The 22992-nt window shown below is 34.6% G+C and overlaps 3 protein-coding genes across 6 annotated transcripts in view; 1 reads left to right on the forward strand and 2 right to left on the reverse strand.

Annotated features, from left to right (window-relative positions):
- The window catches only part of LOC123880880 (CKLF-like MARVEL transmembrane domain-containing protein 4), a 37703-nt gene extending 24974 nt beyond the window's left edge, over nt 1-12729 (reverse strand). Inside the window, exon 1 of the mRNA XM_045929255.1 lies at nt 12337-12729. Within this exon, the coding sequence (XP_045785211.1) occupies nt 12337-12492 (156 nt within the window). The 5' untranslated portion in view covers nt 12493-12729. The remainder of the gene's footprint in view (nt 1-12336) is intronic.
- Nucleotides 12730-15348: 2619 nt separating this feature from the next.
- Nucleotides 15349-18207, reverse strand: LOC123880884 (40S ribosomal protein S15Aa). The gene is made up of 3 exons (XM_045929258.1): nt 18092-18207; nt 17595-17892; nt 15349-15468 (listed from the first exon to the last, which is right to left on the reverse strand). The coding sequence occupies exons 2-3, from the start codon at nt 17888-17890 to the stop codon at nt 15375-15377; spliced, it is 390 nt and encodes a 129-aa protein (XP_045785214.1). The 5' UTR covers nt 17891-17892; nt 18092-18207; the 3' UTR covers nt 15349-15374.
- Nucleotides 18208-20755: 2548 nt separating this feature from the next.
- LOC123880846 (protein sidekick) overlaps nt 20756-22992 on the forward strand; it is a 98264-nt gene continuing 96027 nt past the window's right edge. For all 4 annotated transcript variants that reach the window (XM_045929189.1, XM_045929190.1, XM_045929191.1 and 1 more), the window contains exon 1: nt 20756-21347. In XM_045929189.1, the coding sequence (XP_045785145.1) occupies nt 21269-21347 (79 nt within the window). In that variant the 5' untranslated portion in view covers nt 20756-21268. The remainder of the gene's footprint in view (nt 21348-22992) is intronic.

The raw sequence follows: 22992 nt of genomic DNA on the forward strand, positions 1-22992 counted from the left end.
CTTATATTTTGTACTCATGTTCACGTAAATACTAGATGTAACATACCTTCCACGTAGGTACCTAATAATAACTTGATGTAATACCTATGTCTCCTTTCGGTAGGTTAGGAGTTCGACTCCAGGCTTCGTGCAGTGCCTTTCTAAGTAGGTGGTGATAAGTGCGTGCCCGGATTCGTTCCTCTGACCTCTCGAATAGGAGACGGACGTCTTCACCAATAGGGTATCACGGCTTATAATTATGATGGCTTATAATTACCTACGCTCAAACCCTGGGAACGGGAGGGGCCCTAATATGGAACGTAACGTGCGTTGATGGCCCCGTATCGTATCGTAATAGGTACCTAGTCGTAATGGAAAAATACACTGTAAAACACCACTAACAAGGTAAATTTTTTACAATATGTTGTTATAAAAAGTTATTCAACAATTTTATAAGCTGTGGTGGAGCACCATGAGAAAAACATAGCTAACATAATATCTAATACATACCTACTCGTAATATACCTAGTAATCTAGATACCGTGCGAGATGACACTTGACAGCCATCTTAGGTGTGCGCTAGAGTTGACCGTTACATTGTTGTTAATAGATAAGGAGACTAGATCCGATCGTCGATAAATTATTTACACTGACATCGCACGAGTTGCTAGGTGTAGGTAGGGTAATAGAGGCAGCGTTAATAAATCAATGGTAATAGGTATATCGTTTCAACGAGACGACGTGAATCGGGGATGGGAGAGTGACACTTGACAGTTGCCGTCCAAATCAAGGAATTCAACGATGCTGTTCCAACCACCCGCTGGAGCTGCGTCAGTCTGCAGTCAATTACTATTCAATTGTGACTGAATTTAAGTTTTTCTTGCTGCGACAATGAATTTAGACCAATAGCGAAAGAGTCAATCAGTTATGATTGCGATTTTTACACTGTAGCTGACATTTTACCGTAATCGAGCCCTTGCACTGTACTCCACGAACCGTCTAAGTCAACCGATACACCATTACTTAGCTTATTTGATCAATGTCTGTTTACTATGTTGTCTTGGCTGAAATAGGTAAAAATAAAACTCGGGCCTCACTGTCATTTGACTAGTGTGTCAATAACACTGTACCTAGGTAGATATCATTCGTCTTTATCCTCGATATGAAAATTTAAAGAATGATAATAATAAAGATTCGTACCAAGCCGCTATTTGGCTTTCAATGAAACTACTCAAGATAATTCCGCCTCTGGTTTAATAGGATAAATAGGTTTTAATAAGCAGCAATAGTGTTGGGAGTTAAAAGGCCAGTGGTGGCCTCTTGAACCTTTGTCATTAATGTATCCGTTCCTCCCGCTCTATTCCTTCAATTAATTTATCTCTCAAAGTCTCATTCTGTCAAGCGTCATTCATCATTTAAAAGTCATTTTAGTATAGATACGGTCTGCATAACATTTAAGGGTACCCTAGTATTAACAGTAGCTATGTAGATAGATAGGGTTTTATTCGGTAGAAACGTGTTCATTTTAATTATTTATATTTACTTACACAGCAATAATTTATGTATTAAGTTACAAGCTCTCACTAAAATAATCATCCGCAATCACAAACTTTCGAATTGATGTTATTAAATCTTAATCGCCCAGACGAAATAATTTCATTTTATTATCGCTTGATGTTTAAGTAATTGATAGCTTGTCTAATGTATTTAAAAAATTTAGACGATCAGCCTTTAGTCTATAGCAAGTAAAATTTGGATAATGTGCAATTAATTGCCTATTTTCCTGCAGTTTCCATGACCTGTTTTCTCATGTGTCGTTGAACTAGTAAAACAAAAAAAAGAGGAAGATGGCGTCTTTCAAAAATAGCCCATTTGTTGCTGAAGCAACGAACAAAAATACATATAAACGGTAGATTACGGCGAATAAAAAGCCGTGACACAATGTTGGCGTAACGATCATTCTTGTCCCGCACATCGTATTCTTACGTAGGTACTAGGTAGGTACGTGCGTTCTATGCGTTAATTTCGTGATATCTAAATTTATTGGGTAGTTCATTAGCACATTTCGGTACGAATGCTGCAGGTAATAATAAATAATTATCATCTAACAATATAGGTATTTTTATTCAAACCAAATGATGCCAAGTTGGCTCTAGTCTTATTTGTCTAAAAAACAAGTCGATATAAAACTTCTTTGATAAAGTAACAACCCATATTCTAGCACGAAATTTTCTAGAAAATCTTGGCTGTGTGTCTTAGATGGTACTAGAATTACAACATTATAATATTTTTTTTTTACTTTAGTTAATAATAATGATTCGTTTGCTCGTTTTGTTAATGGGTCTACCTAATTAGTAAGTACTAGTAACTAGAACAATTTTTGTTGAATAAGGAACGGACTCTACCAGATCATAATTCAATGAGAACGAAGATTTCTAAAATGATCACACAACTAAAATAAAATGTCCTGCGTGTGAAGTAGGTATGTAACCACCCTACAAAACTTTTTTGGTATTAGTAATTAAACGTAAGTACGTCGCCGGTGAATATCGGGCCCAATTTTTCTTGATTCACTTGACACTTCACTTTGTGTTTAGTGGTGTAAGTAGTGTTGTGGAATATGGTATTATACCGAAATATAGCCGAAATAATATTAAACTATGCCAAGAAAAAAGCGGCGGGTGGCCGATGGCGGCCGCTCCAACCGAAACAAGATGAATCCCTTGTCAGTAGGATCAGTAGGTAGGTAGTTACCTATATTTAATACAAGAAATTACAAGTATTTAATCACAACTCATATGAATTCTCTTCAACAGACTGTGTCGCAAATACGCAACACAATAGGTGTACTGCGGTTACTTATGTTACAACACAGCTCAGTTTTCGTAACTTGTGAAAACAATACTATCTAACAACTTCATTCTGAATGAAATCATAAAGGCATTGATTTAAAGATCTACGTAAATCAGTGAGGCAAGAAACCTAATGACGCCATTTACTTAATTACAATGGAATCGTAAATTCATCAAGGCATCTAGAGAGAGATGTTGTCATTATGATGTCATTGTGTTCTTGTTTTAGTGTCACTTTTGAGCAGGGTTTCTTAAATTAGGGTCCATGGATCCTTTAGGGGTCCGTAAATATGTGTTTGATAAATAAATTGACGATCATTAATTACGTTAACTAAAACTAAAGCTAATGGGGTTCCTAACGCGCCCTGGTCTGAGAAGATCAAACGGATATCTTAAGTAAGTAAATATCTTTGGTAGATACCTAGTAAAAGATTAATTTAAAACTTATAGCTATAGAAACAGTACCTACCTAATTAGTACTGGTAACCAAATAATATTAAGTATTAGTATAGATTCTTACAATTTAGGTACTCGTCGTCGCTCAGTAAAAGCCCTGTGGTAATATATTCTTAAACGACATTCTAAATTGTAATAGATTCAACATTAGGTACCTAACTACGTGTAATACAAAAACGTTCGTCGTAGATGGATATGAAAAGTAACGTGAAATGATGAGAAAACAACAGGTTGTCGCCCAAGCCGTTGGCGACATAGCCCAGGCAATAACGACATAGGGTTGACACCGTTTTTTTTAAATAGTATTTTCAGTTGTGGATCATTGACAAATTATAATACGTTAACGTTTAATTATTTTCTTGAAATCACACTTGGATGATTTTAAGTTTATATCTAGTATCTACCTACTTGTTGAATTCACGCGAGATTTTTCTCTGTTAACCTTCTTACTCGTAAGTCGTAAACATAATTATGTATATTATAGTATGGAAATGAGTTAATGAGATGATGATGAGTGGAAGAGAGGAAATGAAAATTACAAAAAGAATTACAATTTCAAGATTACAAACAGTCAAGGCTAAGTATTTATCATAAATAATAATAATCAAGTATAATCATAATACTATGACTGACAAATGACTACAATATACCTATTACCGATGGCAACCCTACATCGCCTGCATTGCCGGACCTATGTGTTAACGCCAGAACTACTTTCATTTCGACGACAGCTTTCACCCAACGCCGCTCTCATATTATAAAAGCTACGAGGAGGTACGACTGCAAAATTTAAATCCTTCCAAGTTCAAAGTCCTCCATAAAAGATTTAGGTACCACAAATTCATAGTGTTCGGAATTTGTCCTTTATTTTTTGCTATAGGTACCTACATGCTAAAGTCCGTGATTCTAGGTTAACGGGAACCACACTATAGGTGTTCTTGACAGACACGACAATAAAGTGATCCTATAAGGGTTCGTTTTTACCTTTTATTTATTTTATTTTATTTTGAGGTACGGAACCCTAAAAATAGTATTTTGGCACTGCACAAAATAATTGCCATGTTTTCGGAGATACAAATAATCGATTTATGGAGGATTATGTCCCTCAGGAGTGCAAGCTCGAATTGCCGAATAAAATCTTTTTTTCTAAGCCACGTTTCTTTTTTTCTGGGAAGAGTGTGGGTTTGCATTATGAAGATGAGTATTCTGAGTCGGTTAAAGTCTCTTTGGTAAAGATCAAAAAATACATATTTGGGCAAATAAATTGTGCTATGCTAATCTGTATTTAATACACTACTACGTTGCAGAATTGCCAGCTTTCGGTACGAATCAAGCAGACATTTTGCTAATGTGCTTAGAAAGTGGTCAGCTTTCTTTAGTTTCTCGATTTCATTATCCAAAACACTTGATTGGCTCTTGGTTTCATGCTCATATGCATAGATCTAAATTACACATGGAATTCGGAGCACCTCAGTTAATTTTATAACTTATAACGTCGATGATTTCAAAAAAATTGTTAGTTTTATTTCTTCAAATCTGTAAAGTATATTTAGTTTACAAAAATTAAATATACTCTCTATCAAATCTTTCAAAATATAAAAACCTCGATTATAAAAGATCAAGATTTTCTAGAAAGAAAACTCATTAAAATTGCAAGCGTCAACGATTAGAAGAAAATGATGGAATGAAATTTTATCAAAATATTACCGTGGTACCATTGTGCTTGATTGAACACAATAGTAGCTACATAACCAGGTCAACAGACCATGCGTCCGTTAATTTTTATAGCCATGATAGTAGAAAAATTAAAGTTATGTTTTTTTATAGTTGTAAGTCAGAGACAATGTAACCAGTAGGTACATTAAGTTGGTAGGTAGGTACCTACGTAATTTCAAAAACGCAACGATTACAATAATTACTAAGGTACCTAATGCTGACTTCGTAATTTTATCCTTATGGTATCATCGGTTGCATTAATTTTATCGTTCATTTATTATAGTGAACAAGTCCACAATCGTATCAATAAAAGTTGAACAATTTTATTTGTAAATAGCGACCCGCCGCGGCTTCGCACAGATAGCTTATTTATTCGTAGGGATCTCTAATTTTATGAAAATAAAATATAGCCTAGTCACGATGGAATAATGTAGCTTTCTACTGGTGAAAGAATTTTCAAAATCGGTTCAGCAGTTCCAAAGAATACTTCCTACAAACAAACTTACGAACTTTACCTCTTTATAGTATTAGTATAATTAGATATTTGGTAGGCAAATAGGTTTTAAAGCAAGAATAAAATTAGTTTCCAAACTGTACAGATTTATTATTTCCTCTTATATCGCTATGAAAAATGAACCAATGCTAAAGCAACCTAGATAACAAAGAGATAAACGTTTGCAGGAATTCACACGTGAGTCACTTGTATATATCGTGTTAATAACATTAATCTTTGAAAAACATATCTTTTGTTTAAGTCAAAGAAGATAGAGTGATAATAAGTTTACCCGGTAAGCCTAAGCGCAATCAGTGCGAAAATACTTTTTATATCGACAAAGCGTTGCAAAAGCCACGAGAAAGCTTTGTCACACAGATTGTGCTTCAGCTGCTGAGAGGCTGAACATAATATATATCTTAGTATAGGTAAGTGGTGATAGCTGTGACTGTGGTGATGGAAAGGTATCGGCCTCATTTTCGGGCAGTCGGTGAAAAAAAACATCGTGAGGAAACCTGCATACCTGAGGGTTCACCATAATGTTCTCAAAAGTGTGTGAACTCCGCCTACCCGCACTTGGCCATTGATTTGTGGTAGATTATGGCTAAATCCTTTCTCATTCTGAAAAAAAGTCCTGTGCTCAGTAGCGGGCTGGCGATGGGTTTATATCTTAGATGGAAATTATTATTATGAATTTCAGTTAGTGCTACGAAAATTATGTAACCTAAGTAACTTCAAACATAAAACAACATAACAGGGTGACTAAAAATAGATTAGAATTATTTTTTTGTGAAAAATATTTCGTACTGTTTAATCAGATAAAGAATCTAACACGTCAGCATATTCTTGTTCGGCCGAAGCTTTCGCCCCCTTCCATATTTCTCGACCCTATCGTTGACCGATAATGGTAGAGTTCGAACGTGCGCCACGCCAAGGACCTTTACACCACTGATGTAATCTGAATTCCTTAAGTCCGATATTACTCATCATTCTTTTGAGGTGCCCTTTAAACACGCATTACATCAGCTTAGTGTTGTTAATCACTAAAAATAAATATGTTGATAATAATCGTTTGGTGCAGAACTGGGTAGGTAAATGGCTTATCTCTTATACTTACGATACTTTTCTTATTTATATAAGAATAATATTTATTATTAAGTAAACTTTATAAAAAAAGGTAGAGATAAGCTGGTGTAAAAAGTTATTTTAGTTTAAATACGTGGTGTCTATTACAATATACGTAAGTAGGCACCATCATATTTAAATAGTACATAGAAGTAGATAAGACTTTGGTAGACACATATCTAAATCTATTCAATAATAATTTATACATAGCTCTCACTAAAATAATGAATCATCCGCAATAACAATCTTTCTTCTTTATTACTATGTATACCATATTTCAAGTTAGAGTTGGGTACATTTTCTTAGCTATGTTGTTGTTAGGCTGGAGGTTGAAAATCCATACGTTATTATTTTATTTACAACTTTCCTCTTTTCCATAGTAGATAGAAAAACCAAGGCCCCACTAAGTTTTGCAATGTCAAAGCTATGGTACCTCTACTAACCTACCGAAGTAAGCTCTTGTTTTCGACTCAGGCTTTCTGAGTGGGTGTCTGTATGAGAATAAGGTAATGTCAAGGGTCAATGATTTCCGACAATTATAACAGCATGACGAGACTAATTGACCAGTCAGTTCATAAGGTGAAAGGTAACTTCTGCATTAATAGAGTTCAACGTAAATTATTCATTCAAATGGTTCTATGGTCTTCGTTACTTGCATAGCGACTTGGTTAGAACACTTTCATCTTGCTCCGGGCTACGAATCCTTGGCAAATTCTTTTCGGCAGCATCCAGTTAGCCGCAAAAGTAGACGCGATTTTACTCCTTCTCTCACAATTTCATTATTATATTATTACATTTGGCAGTGAAGTTAGAAGGTATCAAGCAGTGCTTGTTAGCATTTAAACAGGGCAATAATAGAGATTTTCTTTATTGGTGTTTTTGTGGATTGTTTCGTGCGTAGACACGATACATTAGGAGTCAGGACAGAGTAAAAATTAACTTCATTAACGATTCATAGGTACCTAGGTATGTATGGTTTGAATTTGGTGTTACGCAATGATAATAATTATAAGTAATGTAGGTAATGCATTAATAATGAATTTGTTGCAATACTATAATTATGGATTCCTATTAATTTTTGTGTATTAATTCTAAGATATTATAATTTGCACACCAACTTATCACAGATTGTAGCTCGAAACAAAAATTATTTTAACTACTTATTATATGTACCTACCTATCTACAATTAGCAAATAAATAAATAATCAAGTAATTAATGCCGCTAAGCAAAAGGACAAAGACGAACTGAAAAATATATTAATTTTACTCAATACAAAATTTTATTATCCCAATACTATAATACTTATTTTAAATGCGAAAATGAGTGTCTGTCTGTCTGCTGGCTTTTTACGGTCCATCTATGTAAACATTTTTGACGAGGTACAGAGCTTGCATCCCAGGAAAGGACATAGAATTGAATTTTTGCTCTAGAATATCAGAGTTCTGTCGGGATTCAAAAAAAACTAAATCCACTCAAGAGTGGGCGAAGTGAGGCATCAGCATCTTATAATGATTACTTGCCTACAGAACAGAATAGGCACTTAGGTAACTTATGCAAAGAGTTTGAATCCTGGGTAGGAAAGTTATTAGTTAGACAGGTACCTACTTATAGAGCACGGGAGGGTCATAATGAGGTCCATTCGTTATTTTATAAAAGCTGAAAGTTCCTCTGCGCATTGTTCCCAGCACAGAAGGGAACGATTAGTGACAATGAAGTTTCAATTATGGTGGCTTTGGCAGATAACAGGTACCTACAAAGATGTATAAAATATTTCGTCAAAGATGAAGTCAATTTTTTTTTATATGTACTTGCCTTTTTTCTTCGGAATAGTATGTCCCTATTAGAAATCACGTCATACATTGCTAGACACTCGTATAGTGGCAACCCCCTGCCAGACACACATATTGTCTTCGGTTTTTAAATGTACATACCTAATAACTAGAAATGAATTCCCTCCAAACATTTACTATTTCCTGATACGTACCTACATCTTATATTTCTTTGTTCAAGGCGACATACAGTGAATAGATATTTTCAAGGCAAACACGTTCTAAGATTGCATCGTCACTTTCCATCATCAAATTAGTACGTAGCGTGCCTACCTGTTACTTTAACATGTCAATGAATATCGAGATTATTCAAAAGTTTTAACAATACTTACCCACAAAAATCCTCATTATTGTAAAATTATATTATATAAAATCGGCTGCTTGGCATAAAAAATACAAAAAATATGCGAAGAACACTGCGTAATCTCATGTAAGTTACCTCAAAAATACCTAACATATCAGTTCAAGGTCAAACCCACCGATTTTTTTTGTTAATCTCTACATTGTGATTCATTTAATTTTATAAAGCTATTATATCTACCTATATACCAGTCTTACCTAAGTTAGCTACATAAAATTAAGTGAACGAAAAAGACCTTTGGTGGAAAAAATTCGATGAAAGATTCTTTATCAACGGTGCCTATCTTGTTATCTAGTTATAAAATAGTGATATGGACCTAGAGAAAGGTAGGTGGTGCTCGCTGAGGATATAGAGAAACATACCTGTTTCTTACATATCACGACTATAAAAATGCAAAATTTGGTTGAAATGCATAATAATAATAATTAATAGGTAGTAAAAACTTTAGAGCAACAGACGCGACAGCAAAAAAAATGGCCATGAAGCTAGTCTCTATCATCTGATTATTATTTATTATCGCTGTCTATCGTAATGGCGGTCTGCAAAAATGAATTTTCGTATATCTACCGCCCTGTTGTCCTAATAAAAATAAAAATTGCATCTATAAGCATGGTAAATACCTATTTATAAAGAAGGCAAGTTAGTGAGTGCTAATTTTCTGTGTGTTGGTAGGTTAGGTAGTGAGTTCCATAAGTTCGTTACTAGCTTTCAAGCTTTCTTTCTTCAAGCCTCAGAGTCAGTATAGATAAGAGGATATAAACACAGTGTAGGAATCAATTAGTAAAGATTTTCAGACATATTTTATTATTATTACTTTTTCTCTTAATTAATAAGTAGATAGATAGGTACGTTGTCGAGATGCACAAATATCTCTCAAATTGATACTATTATATAACTATAAAGGAAAGATTTGTGGACCGCGGATGAAGTCGCGGACAAAAAAGTGAGTAAGTATGTACTAAAATATTTTGGAACCACTTACTGTCAATTAAATGCACAGCCTTCCTTAAAAGTCCGTAATGTAGGTATGCATACGTAATTCGAACCTATAATTGCAAGGATACGGTTAGAAACTAACAATGACATCACAGATTCTGTTGCGTGGGCGACCAAGATGCCTAATTCGATCTTACGTGTAGCGACCACATGTTGCTTTCGATGTCATTTTAGGGTTCCGTAGTAAACCAAGCGATCCTTATTATACTCGTAGTTTCATCTAGAGACCGTCGCGTCTGTTTGTCACAGACATTTTAAAAACGTACCATAAGTACAGAGAGATTTTATACTGCAAGAGCTGTAAAACTGTACAGTTTTAGCAAATTACCTATTGCCGCTACACAGCTTTTTGAAAAAAACCATCTTTTCAGAGTGAACATGAAAAGCGCGAGTCGAAAAAAGGTTTAACTCCTCCAGTGATACTTTGTTGAAAATAGGTACTTTAATAAGATTACATAGTTTTTGGAGAAAAAACTAGCATTTAATGTTTATAGTAAAAGGCCTACGGAACTCTACTTTATGCGTATTCTGACACGCACTTTTTGTAAGTTTCATTCTCACAGATGGTGAATATACAAGTTGAAAAATCTAAAAATATTTTATGTGGCCCTTCGAGCGGGGCATGCCAGTAAAACAGTAAAGTTATTACCACAAAATAAGATGGGTATTATAACTCTCAAGCTGTGGTGCAAAAGAGCAAAAGTTTAGATAGGTCGTTTCGGTAATATTTTCCCCTGCGAAAAGTCGAAGAAGTTTTAATTTTTATGCACTCTACTGATACTTACACTGCAAAAAAAAAAAATCAGAAGGAAACTAGAATGCAGGTACACAAATTCACTGTAATAACTTTTTTTTTAGGTTATTCTTCCTGTGCAGGCAGCTGGCTAAACATCACGGTTGCCTTCGTTAACGAAGACGTCTCTTCTAAAATCAATGGAAGACATGATATAGGTTGTGTGTGTTGTGTGTGGCACTAGGTAGCGTAAACAAACCGACTATAATGCGATACGTGACATTGGCAAGTCTTAAAACAACTTGCAAGTGCATTACCTACACACCATTGTTGACTGACGAAGGCATCGGTATCCGAGATGATTGGCTGCAATCAAGCCTACTGGCAAGTGATGATGTAGCCTAAGGTAGAGCGCGCTTGCCTAGAACTCCTAGAAGGTGCCTATTCTCTCTTGAATCTTGAAGGCCTTCTGATATTATAAGTGGATTGATTATTATTAATTCTTTTAATTAAGTCGTGCGTTCGCTCATAACTTTTAAACATCAAGTAGGTACCTACATCGATGCTTTTGAACTTCGGCAGGTAGGTATGACGATTTCAACTCGTTTAGGCAAGCATAGTAGGAATTCGCACACTTCTAGTTTGTACATAAAGGAAATAGGTACTTATTTCGCTAAGAGCCTTAACGAGAAGGTGATAGAGAGATAGATATCAAAATAAACTGCTAAACTAAATGATACTTAAATACAACTGGTAGGTAACTTTTTAAGTTATCACCTACCTACTTACTATCTAGTTACATTCTACTACTCATTGTAGGTACTAATTTGTAATGTTATAAGTGTCAAAACTTTCTTGAGATCTATGCAACGCGACGCAAGGAATTTTACTATGATGTAATTATTATTATAAAACGTACGCCTACCTAAGCATTTGTTACATATTAGTATACTACCTACAATGGTGTCATGATGGTAGTTGGTAGGTACTTACATCGTATACCTACAATACTCATTAATCATTACCGTATATGGTAAAGAGTAGCTACGGTAGTAAGGTAACTAGGTAGGTTCCTATATCAAGAGCTGCCTGCGTAGTTGCATAGTAGGTTAGGTATGAAGTTAAGGCGCCGATAAATATAAACGATAGCCTGTACCCAGTACCTAGGTATTTTATCGGCGCTTATTTTTTCCTGATACTTATAAATTACATTTTCCTTGGTGTAGGTAACAAATAACAACCAACGTCCGCTATCTTTAATAGCATGAGATCTGTTAAAGTTGCATGAGGCTCCTTAGCTTAGAAATTAGAATCCTTAAACGAATTGAACCTATCAAGGAGGTTAAAATAGATTATATCATCTTTGCTGAATACTCCTACTCCTTCTAAACAAATTGCCTCTTACTCATTTATACCTACGCCGTGGCTACAACCTTGTTTATATACCTACACCTTGCAACCTACTTAGGTACTGAAAGTTCGAGGAATAAGTATATTAAAGCTGAATATTAATTAAGTAAGCAAAACAATTCTTAGGCATGGGAATTGCCAAAGCTTATTAGCATTCGGTAATAATCAGTGGGTAAAATCATTTAACAATCAGAAATAGGTATCTACCAATTTAACTACAAAATAAAAATATATTAGACATGCAGACTAGTTACAAGGAAACAACGTAATTACACGTTTACTTAATAACTCTACGTACCTAATTAGCAATCGCGACTCGCGTTGGGTTCAAAAAGTTAGCAGGTCTATTAATAAAATTTAATAAAACAATGGGCAAGTACTCACCAACTGAATAATTTTCAGTATGCCAGGCGGGGTTTTAAAATACTCTACGTTGATTTTGATCCAATCCAGCGCTCCGCTTTGCTGCTGCTGCGGCGGCGCTTGTTGTGGAGCGGGCTTGTTGTGATCTACGGTCACTACTGTCTCGGGAGCCATCATCCTTTTCGAATAAAACGTTCGATTGGGACAGAAAGAGTTGTTTGTTGAATCACTTATAGCACTGTCACTTGAAACCTCAGCTCACTAGAACGCGAGAAACATTTTCGTCCGGCGGCGAGCGTAGTATAGTTCGTGCGGTGCGCAACTGAAGAATGACGGGAAACGTCAAACGTGAATGGGTATTGGGTTGGGTGGCGACCGTCCTCGGGTCGCTCGTCGCGCTAGTGTGCGCCGAGCGGCTTCGCTAGCAGCTGCTGCCCGGTACGCAGGGCTGCGAGTTGCGACACAGGATTTTCTTAAACTTATTTTCGTTTCAAAGGGTGGAGTTCATGTACAGGTTTAGCTACCTAGGTATATGTACACACTTACAAGGTCACAGATTGAGAACTATTTTGAGTTGCCTTCTAGACCGTTAACTGATCGATAAAATAATTTTCACCTCACTAGCTCGGTAAGGCTTTGTTGTCCTTTGGAATCTGAGTGGAAAAGTCAATTTTTAACCGACTTCAAAAAAGGGAAAAGGTTCTCTATTTGACTGTAGGTACCTATGTTTTTTATGTATGTTTGATTACGCGATTACTCCGCCAATATGACCTGATCTTGATAATTAGCATTTTTTTCGCTGTAGTGATATGAAAAGTTGTGTATTTCGTATAGGTATCTCCATAGTTTCGCACGACTGAAAATTTATTTGCGCTCGTGTGTCTTTGAATTCCTCGCTGCGCTCAGGATTCTTTTTTGAACCACTATCTTCGCTCGTGGTCCTTTAGGATCCTTCGCTTGCTCGAAATTCAATACTAACACTAGTGCCAAAATAACTACTTTACAGCCTTGAAAAACAAAAACTACTTATTAACTATTTTACAGCGATGGTTCTTATCCTAGCTTGTAGATATAAGTTGAATTATTTCAAGCAAGACATAGGTAGCATTTATTCTCCTAGAAAGGTAGCAGCCCTACAATTACCAAATACTTCGTGCAGTTACCAATCGCCTGATGACGGAATACTATGCACAAACATACTTGCAATTATTACAAACATAAAACAGGTAATTTTATCATCTTTATCGCCTTGTGGTGTAGTTACTGCTGGTACATTTTCAATTTTCTTTTCTTTTTCAAAAATTTTATCAATGTGTTCAATATTAATCGGTATAGAAACATATCGATTTGAAGTAAGTAAGCTTAATAAAAAATCGGCTGAGTGCGAGTCAGACTCGCGCACTGAGGGTTCCGTACTCAGGTATTTTTTCCAACATTTTGCACGATAAATCAAAAACTATTATGCATAAAAATAAATAAAAATCTGTTTTAGAATGTACAGGTAAAGCCCTTTCATATGATACCCGACTTGGTATAGTTATTTTACTTTGACAATTGAAACATATTTTAGTTTTTTTTTTTACATGATATAACCACAAATTCGCGCTTTTCAGATTTATTTCTGTATTTGTACTATAAGACCTACCTAACTGCCAAATTTCATGATTCTTGACAGGATTCGATAGGTTTCTTGACAGACACGACGGACAGACAGACAGACAACAAAGTGATCCTATAAGGGTTCCGTTTTTCCTTTTGAGGTACGGAACCCTAAAAAATAGATTATTCCCAGGCATTGGTATCCACTGAGCTTGGAAATGAATGCTAGGAAATATTTCATCCATCTATAATAATCTAAATAGACCTCTAGTTATTGGTATGTACCAAGGCCGGAGGTGTGCCCTACGTTACTTGCCTCTAGTCGTAAGCGATTGTGCAACAAATTGTCCAAATAGTTCGTCCATTTACATCACTACAAATATTTGCTAGTTAAACTGAAAGATTTGGGACACTGATGAAATTCATTTTACGGACATCATTTAGGTACCTAGTTATCATAAATGTATATACATACAATACCCTATAAAATATATTATGTACTAGACCAACCGTCATTATCAAAATTATTATTCTTAATTATTAAATTTAGTTATCATACCCACAATTATTTTTGACTTTTTGCAAAGAAAATTTTAAGAGACCCTTTTTCTTTTAGCCACCTTAAATCTTTATTTACTGAGATGACTAGGTGGACGACAATCTCAAGCGAGCTGCTTAACTGTATAGTATTACATACTTAAATACATCGATGCTTAAACATGTTTGGCTGAATACAAATGGCACAAGACCGTGTCCTAGAGAATTCTTCGGAAGAAACCAAAGTCCAGCCAAGCTCCGTGGACTTCTATCGATTGAAAGAGGACGATTAACCAAGCGTCAGATCCTTTTAAAAGATCAGTCACGCCTTCATTTATTGAATAGCATATATAACTACTCCTTTGCTATTCAATAAATAAAGGCGCTGAGAATATTCCGATTCCTATCCCAAAACAATCATCAAATCGATTCGTCAAAAAAACCACAAGATTGGTCATAAATAAAGGATAATTTTCTAAACAGTAGGTATAACTATAAAATACCACCTAAAAGTTCAATTATAAAAAAAGACTAACAACAGGCATACTAGATAATGCATGAAACTTGTTCTAACTGGAACTAATAGGAATGACAGACATACATGCAATATAGGATATTAAATAATGGGTATAAAGTTCAAGGTATTAAGCAAAAACAAATATATTAAGTATTCTGTAGAAATATTTGAAGGGACAAAAGCGTCAATACTAAAAGCAAACTGAATGTACTACGCGACAGCAACGTGCGACGGCAACACGCGATACTTGAAGCCAAAATGTCTATTGATTGAAGATGACTATTTTGTCTGGTCATCCTTCATAAAATATTTTATTTTAGTTACTAATATTTAATCAAATAATAATTATTTTTAAAGATGAATGAAAGAAAACCCAGACATACATTTTGAAATTTATTGATTATACTTAGAAAAAGAAACCTAATATCTTTCCTCCAAGATGTTTCCTTCTGGCTTCTTCATGATCCATGATGCCTCCACTTGTTGTTAAGACAAGGTATCTGAAAATAAAGAAACAATATACTATTAAAAAAATTGTACATACAATGTACATACATATTTATACACTAGCTTTGCTGCTTTTGGCTTTGCCTGAGATTTAGGTATGTAAAGGTTACATCTCAGTACTGATTTTCTCATATCTTTTGGGTATGCTCACAATTCACAAATAAACTCCAAAACTAATTATTTTCATAGAGAATTAAACAGTTTTGTAAAACTAAAATTAGTTATTTATCAACGTTTAACTCGATTTCTTGTTTATTAGATGACTAGCTGACACCCATGACTTTGTTCATGTGGATTTAGGTTTATAAAAATCCCATGGACACTCATTGATTTTCCAGGATAAAAAGTAACCTATAGCACTCTTGAAGTCTTTAATTTTCCGTTGCGACGAGATTTAAAGACAAACCAACAAACAAACACATTTATAATATTAAGTAGTGATGCCAGCAATTTCATTTTTTCTCAGTTCAGTTTTTAAAAATTCTGTGGAAACTTTAATTTTCTGGGATAAAAAGTAGCCTTTTCTGTCTATGAGATGCAAGCTATCTCAGTACCTGCGACTTCTATAAATTTTATTAAGGCACCATGTGACATGCGTAATCTTCTCTGTATAAATTAAGGTTTTTTAAAAATAGCATGGAAACTCATTTTCTGGGACAAAAGCAGCTAAGTCTTTGCCTGGCATGCAAGCTACCCAAATTTCATCTGAATCGTTAAACGGATGGGATGTGACGGAAGCTAACAGACAGACAAGACACGCTTATGCACTTATAATGCGTGGGTATTTTAATATTTATATATTATATACCTATATATACATAATATTATATAGCCATTAGGCATGTTATTTCTAATGGTGAAAATATTATTAAAAGTTCAGTAGTTTCAATTACAAACATAATAATTATATTTCCTCTTTATGATAATAATAAGTAGTACTATTATAAATGTAGGCAAAAGCATTAACAATGTTTGCTAAGGAGCAACATCAAAATGTACTCTTGACAATTTATTATTGCACAACATCTCAAATGACAACCAACAAGAACTATTTGGCGATCCGCGGTTGTTGTGCTAATATTGCATTCAAACATAGTTTTAATATACATATTATAAAGTATTAATAATAAAGGATTTTAAAGACCTGGCATTGAGAAGAAAAACCAATGTCCTATTTTTTCAGTGCAAGCTGTCAATAGCTAAAATATTACAATGAAAACTTTGCCTCAACCAAATTAGTAAATCGCAAAGATGCAACATTTAGTTAAAGAGTGTACTCTTGACCAGACCAGATGGCAAGTAAACATGTTTTAACTTTACTAAAGAATTCAACATACATACATAGAAATGGTAAAAGAACCTTGGTATTTCAATTTTTTGTGGACCATCAAAGCAAGTTATTGTAACAAGTATCAAGAACTATTTACTACATTAGTTTCATTTCATTTCTAGATAATCACAGAAGGAATGTAGGAAATCATATTATAAATACTAACAGACTGCACTGTGTTAAAAAAAAAAATAATAGTAAAAAATATTAATTGAATTCCATGGGGATAGTCTATTATTGTGATTGCACAAGTTATTAAGTAAAGAGTAGTAGAAAAGGAGGTATAATTTTAAAAGGTTATATTATCTTATCTGCTATACAGCATCCGCGAGAAAAGTAATATTTTTAATTATAAAAATTGGTCAAGTGTGAGTCAGACTCGCACACAATGGTTTCCATATCAAAAATAAATATATATATTTTTTGTGCTGTAAATACAAATTCAATGTTTTCGGATTTTTCCCTTTACTTGTGATTTAAGAAAATCATGAAATTTGGCAGGTAGGTAGGCTATCTGCCAAATTTCATGATCAACGGGAAGTACATTGTAGGTTTCTAGATAGACAGACAGACAAATAAGTGATCCTTTATGGGTTTTTTTTATTTCGAACCACGGAACTTTAAAAACTATCAAACCAATATGAAGATGGAGTTTTAGAGTCACTATAAAGGTACATATAATCAAACTATTTACCATCGGAGCCAACGACAAGCAGACAGATAAAGTATGCATGCTACAAAATGTTTAAATTAAGTAAGTATTTAATTTATTACGATATCAATGCTTACCCGAATTGCCGGGATGGAAGAAGGTTAGTCCACCTTTCAATATCATTAATGGGTACGTCAAATCGTGGAGAAATAACGCCACATTTATTTAACCTGCCTGTGAGGTTTACTACTATTTTGCCCGCTCTGTGGTCATCTACTATTTCGAATTCACCGATGTATCCATGCTTCATCATCACAGTCAGAAACTTGACAATCACTTTGGAACAGGGCCGGATAAGCACTTGTCTTTTGCCTCTTTTCTCGGCATTGTGTATGGATTTAAGAGCATCGCTCAAAACGTTCATACGCACCATGGCTGAAATATCACAAGATAAACATGAAATCAGTAAGTTGGAAAACTACACGAGTAGGTAGCTGTCAAAACTGTAAACAGGTTGTAAATAATTATTGTTCTTAGCTTTCAGAAAAATATTATTTCCTTAATAAAACAAAGACGACATTATCACATGATAACTTGTGTATTTCACTTAGAATTTAGCAAATTTCATGATTACCTAGGATTTAAAAACCCGCCTCGACAATCCGCAATGACAGGTTAGACCAAAAAGAAAAAGACAGTGTTGCCACCTCTTTAAACTGTATACTCGCCAGTCGCCATGACCGCGACGCCTTCGAAAAGTCGGCTCATGCGTAAAAAAAGTTAAAACCGCTAAAAATCAGTATAGAAAACCAATATAATTACCATGGCAGACGCTGTAACGACATTGACTTGCTTCGATAATAATTGTTTGTGATTGTTGTGGCTGTTTGATAGTTATTGCTTTGTGATATCTCACATATTTTGCATTATTTCTGCTCGTGTATAATATGTATTTACATTACAGTAGGTACAAACGTTTTAGGGTAAGATTTTTTTTAATAAAATCTTTATATTTGTATTCGGCAGGAAATAAAATATCTTGTAATTGTAAAATATAAATAATAAGAACATCAGGGAATTGACTTTTATAAGCAAATCAAGCCTCATTCTCAGAGATAAAAGATATATATATTGCCCGTCAGACATTTGTGACAAACAGCAAGCGTGTGGACGGGTATTTTCGTATGCTTGCCAACGCTTTGGAGTGTTCCGATTGGCAGGCAAGCCATTTGTGGAGTTTGCCAACGCTGTTTGTTGTTTGCCACAAGTGTGAAGCCCCAGCATTAGACCGTGATCTCCACTTTATGGCATTTTTTTTCAACAAGCCACTTTTCAAAAGTCGCTAAATGTTGTTTGTCGCTAAAAGTGAAAAAAGTCGCTCGTCTTTGAAATGTCGTCAAATCTAGCGACTTGCACAAGTTGCACACACTGGAATTAAGGAAAGATTTCCGATATTGACAATTTATTTAGTTCAGTTGGCAATGTTGGACCTAATGGCGGATTTGCACTTAGATGAGTAGCAAATGCAAATGTGACATAGTGAAATCAGCGTCTAAACTCTAAACCTATGAGATGTTATTGGAACATAATATATGTAATCTCATCACATCAAGAAAAACTTAAGAAACAAAAATAGTGTTCTATTTTTGTAGGACGTTTTTCTGTCATTCGATATTCGAGATTTGATGTTTCGTTCCACATGATTGTCGTAAAAAGTATGTCTTCTTGTAAACATTAATTTATAATTATTAATATAATAAAGATTGAGTTTGTGGGCGGAACAACATTTTATTATTACAATTTGACTAAACGGACACCCTCAGTTCTAAGTACAGTTGAAAATAATAACTGCACTGCAAGGCATCGTCAAGGTCTGCATCCGTACGTAGTTAGTCGACATTCCTCGAACACGTACGAAACGATTTGCTTCCTCTTTCCTAATTCGAACCGCTAGGATATGGAACGCCCTTCCGGCGTCAGTTTTCCCTTCTACCTATAATATGGGTACCTTCAAGTCAAGAGTGAACAGGCAACTTCTAGGCAAGCGCGCTCCATCTTTGGCTGCATCATCACTTGCTAGCAGGTCTGATTGCAGCCGAGCGCTAGTCTATATAATTTAAAAAAATAATAATAATGTAAATGAAGTTAAGTGATTAGAAACATTATTAATTATACATAACTCCGCCAAATTTGAACGGATTTTCACAATTCTTTTTTTTTACAAAGGTTCATGTCAGGTTAGTACCTAGTTACTATGTAAGTGAGCATTGGAGAAGATTTTTTGATGAATGATTTTGATGAAATAGAGGACGAAACTCCTTAATGGGTAACTGGAATCGATCGTGATCAGTATAATAGGTCTAGTAACAAGATAAAGTTAAAAACTAACACGTGACTTTAATCGTTTTAACAAACGCTAAAATATTATATTAAAGTGTTTTTCTGCTGCCTGGTATAATTTTATGTTGTAGTACATTTAAATTTATGAGCTCAAAATTTTCTCCTCTTTCATTTGACACCCCACTCGATACAATAGCAAAAAAAATATTCGAGACCCCCACTTTTTTTTATGTAATCTGTTAGATTAATTGTTTTCGTATGAAATATAGCATATATGTCATCCGGACCTTTACAACGAATCAATTGACATTTCAATCATCAAAATCGGCCCAACTGTTAGGCGCTACGGTGGAACACACAGAATCTGAATACAAACATACATACATAAATAGACTGCTAAAATTATAACTCTTCCTTTGGGTTTCGCCGCAGTCGGGTAAAATAGCCGTAATATCATACAAATATTATAATTAATACAAAAGTGAATTTGTTTATTTGTCCTTCCTTTACGCCCTAACTAAATAACCAATCGACTTGATATCGACTATATATTTTCAAAAACTTTTTAAATGGCATCCTGAAAATCCTTTACACCTTACCAGTGTTACCCGTCTCTACCGTTACATTCGGCATTGTGTAAATAGACCATAACACTTTTTCATTCTTGTTTGATTATTCTTGTTAGGTTGGTATAGTGTTAGTCTATACTCTATAGTATTAAGAACGAATGATTGAATGAATTTATAACCTGTAGGTCGATTCCGAGAAATCTGCATCAATCGTAATGCTGTGATTGGCTGATTTTTTGATATTCTTGTTGCAGCAATGTATTGTAGCCAATAGTGAGCGAGCATCAACCAATCAGAGGTGATTGCGATCGTGACATTGTAGCTGTCATTCTACCGCAATCGAGCAGCTGTGAAGCAATAGAAGCAAATGAGTGAACTGGTAGCGAAAACTCCTTTTGTTTGTATTTGTACGCGGCCATACGCGGCAGTTCTGCAAGCACGCGTTTCGCTCTCGTCCTTCAAATGAGTTCAAAGTGATTGTCAAATAAAGTTTTGGAAACTTTAAAAGTTTTTATAAAAACAGGAAACTAATTGTGAGTGAAGTGTTGATGGTTTGGTGTACCAAATTATATGTGTATACACGATTTTAAGTTAATAATCCATTACACATTGAAGAATGTGGGGCTATTTTATAGAACACAAAGTTGAGTGAACTCCTACCTTGTTCGTTGGAATTGAGCGAATCCCACAGGTGTTATTATAATGTTGTGACAAAACTTTATCCTAGCAACCCAAAACCAAATAATAATGACTTTAAAGTTACGAAGCCTTACAAGTTCCAGACAGGATGTGTTTAAAGGGAAGAGCACAGAAACAATCGTGACTGTGAAATTCTGAAATGCTGTTGTGGGAACATTTAAACGTGTAATGGAAGAATTGAAGAATTAGGACGGCTGATCAAGATGGTTTTGGATAAAAAGTGTGCAGTTTTTGTCATACTTCTGTTCATTATTCAAAATTCGTTGACAGCAGACTCTGGAAGTAAGTATACAGAGTTACTGTTTGCATATTTTGTGTGCAAGATAAATTATTGCAAATTAAATACAGCATATTGCCCTTTTGCTTTATAAATTCTTGTTAGGTTTGTCAAATGCTAGCTATTAAATGTATGTAACAGAGGACTAACAAAATCAATGAGTTAATTGCTGACTTTTCGATTTTGGTGAAACTTTCATTAAAAAAAATATACTGTTATCATTATGCATTTCTTCATTCTTCAAATTAAAAAATGCCAAATCCTTTCAGTAGTTTGAACATGATACGCGCACAGACAGACACAATTTTTTTTAACACTGTTTTTGCTTTATATTGGCAACTAGTTGACCCGCCTCAGCTTCCTCAGCTTCGCACGGGGAGCCTACCTATCCATATAGATAAAAATAAATATGGGTATGAATGTGTTATATCTATTAGAATCTAGCCTACTCCTACAAAGTTCCGAATGCAATGAAACATGTATTGTATGGCACTGAGAAATTTAGGTGTGTACCAATTTTTTTTTATTGAAATCTAATCTGTTAAATACTATGTAATAGGAAAGAAATGAAAATGTATTGTATGTTTTGTATTATGGCTAAGAGTCTACTTTTTACTAAGCGATTATATTGATCGCAATGGATTGGCTTTGGGGAGTTCCATCCTCTATTTCTGAAACTGTTTACCAAACTTATGATACCCACCTGACAATACAAACTTTGTAAAGAAAAAAAATCGTGAATGTCAGTTCAAATTTGACAGAGTATAGAGTAAAATCTAATCATTGGTCCTAGGCATGTCCTAGGTAAAATCAATAAAAAAGATCCTGTATCCCAAAGAATTCCTAAGTTTTTCTGGATGAATAAACTACCTTATTCCCTCTTACTTAGGGTAGTTTAGCTACCACTGTACCAAAAATTCAAATTGGTTCAGTAGTTTTAGTGATTTGTGTACGGACAGACAGATAGGTAGATTCTAAAAATGTTGTGGATGGTTGTGGTCTATATTGAAAATATGTATGTTTCGTCTGATATTTTTTTTTTAAATATATTTATTACTTTTTAGCTAATGCCCGCGACTTCGTTCGCGTGGATTTACGTTTTTCAAAACCCAGTGGGAACTCTTTGATTTTCCGGGATAAACAGTAGCCTATATCCTGGTTATAATCTATCTCCATGCCAAATTTCAGCCAAAGCCGTCCAGTAGTTTTTGCGTGATTGAGTAACAAACATCCACACTTTCACATAATATAATATTATTAGGATTATATAATATGCTAGATGTATAAATTAAAGCGTCGCGAATATGTTGCCTAGATAAACCACGTGCGGATGATGTTAAAACATAAAAAAAAAAAAAAATTCAGCCAACCTATTCAAGATGTATCCATCTATACAATATCTAGCATATATTCTCTATCACGATTAAATAACAGATGAGGGTACTGGGTAGATATTTCTAATACCAGATGTCATGTCCAGTTACAGTTTATTTATAAGTATAGATATAAATAATGCTCCCATAAAAAAATCTAAATATAAAGTTACACAAAAATTGACCAGGTATTTTTTTTTATAAGAATAGAATAGGTACGTTTCATACAATATCTTACCAAGGCTAATACATCTACTTGTATGTAACTCTAAGTATA

This window comes from Maniola jurtina, chromosome 3 (genome assembly GCF_905333055.1).
Source record: "Maniola jurtina chromosome 3, ilManJurt1.1, whole genome shotgun sequence".
Lineage (NCBI taxonomy): Eukaryota > Metazoa > Arthropoda > Insecta > Lepidoptera > Nymphalidae > Maniola > Maniola jurtina.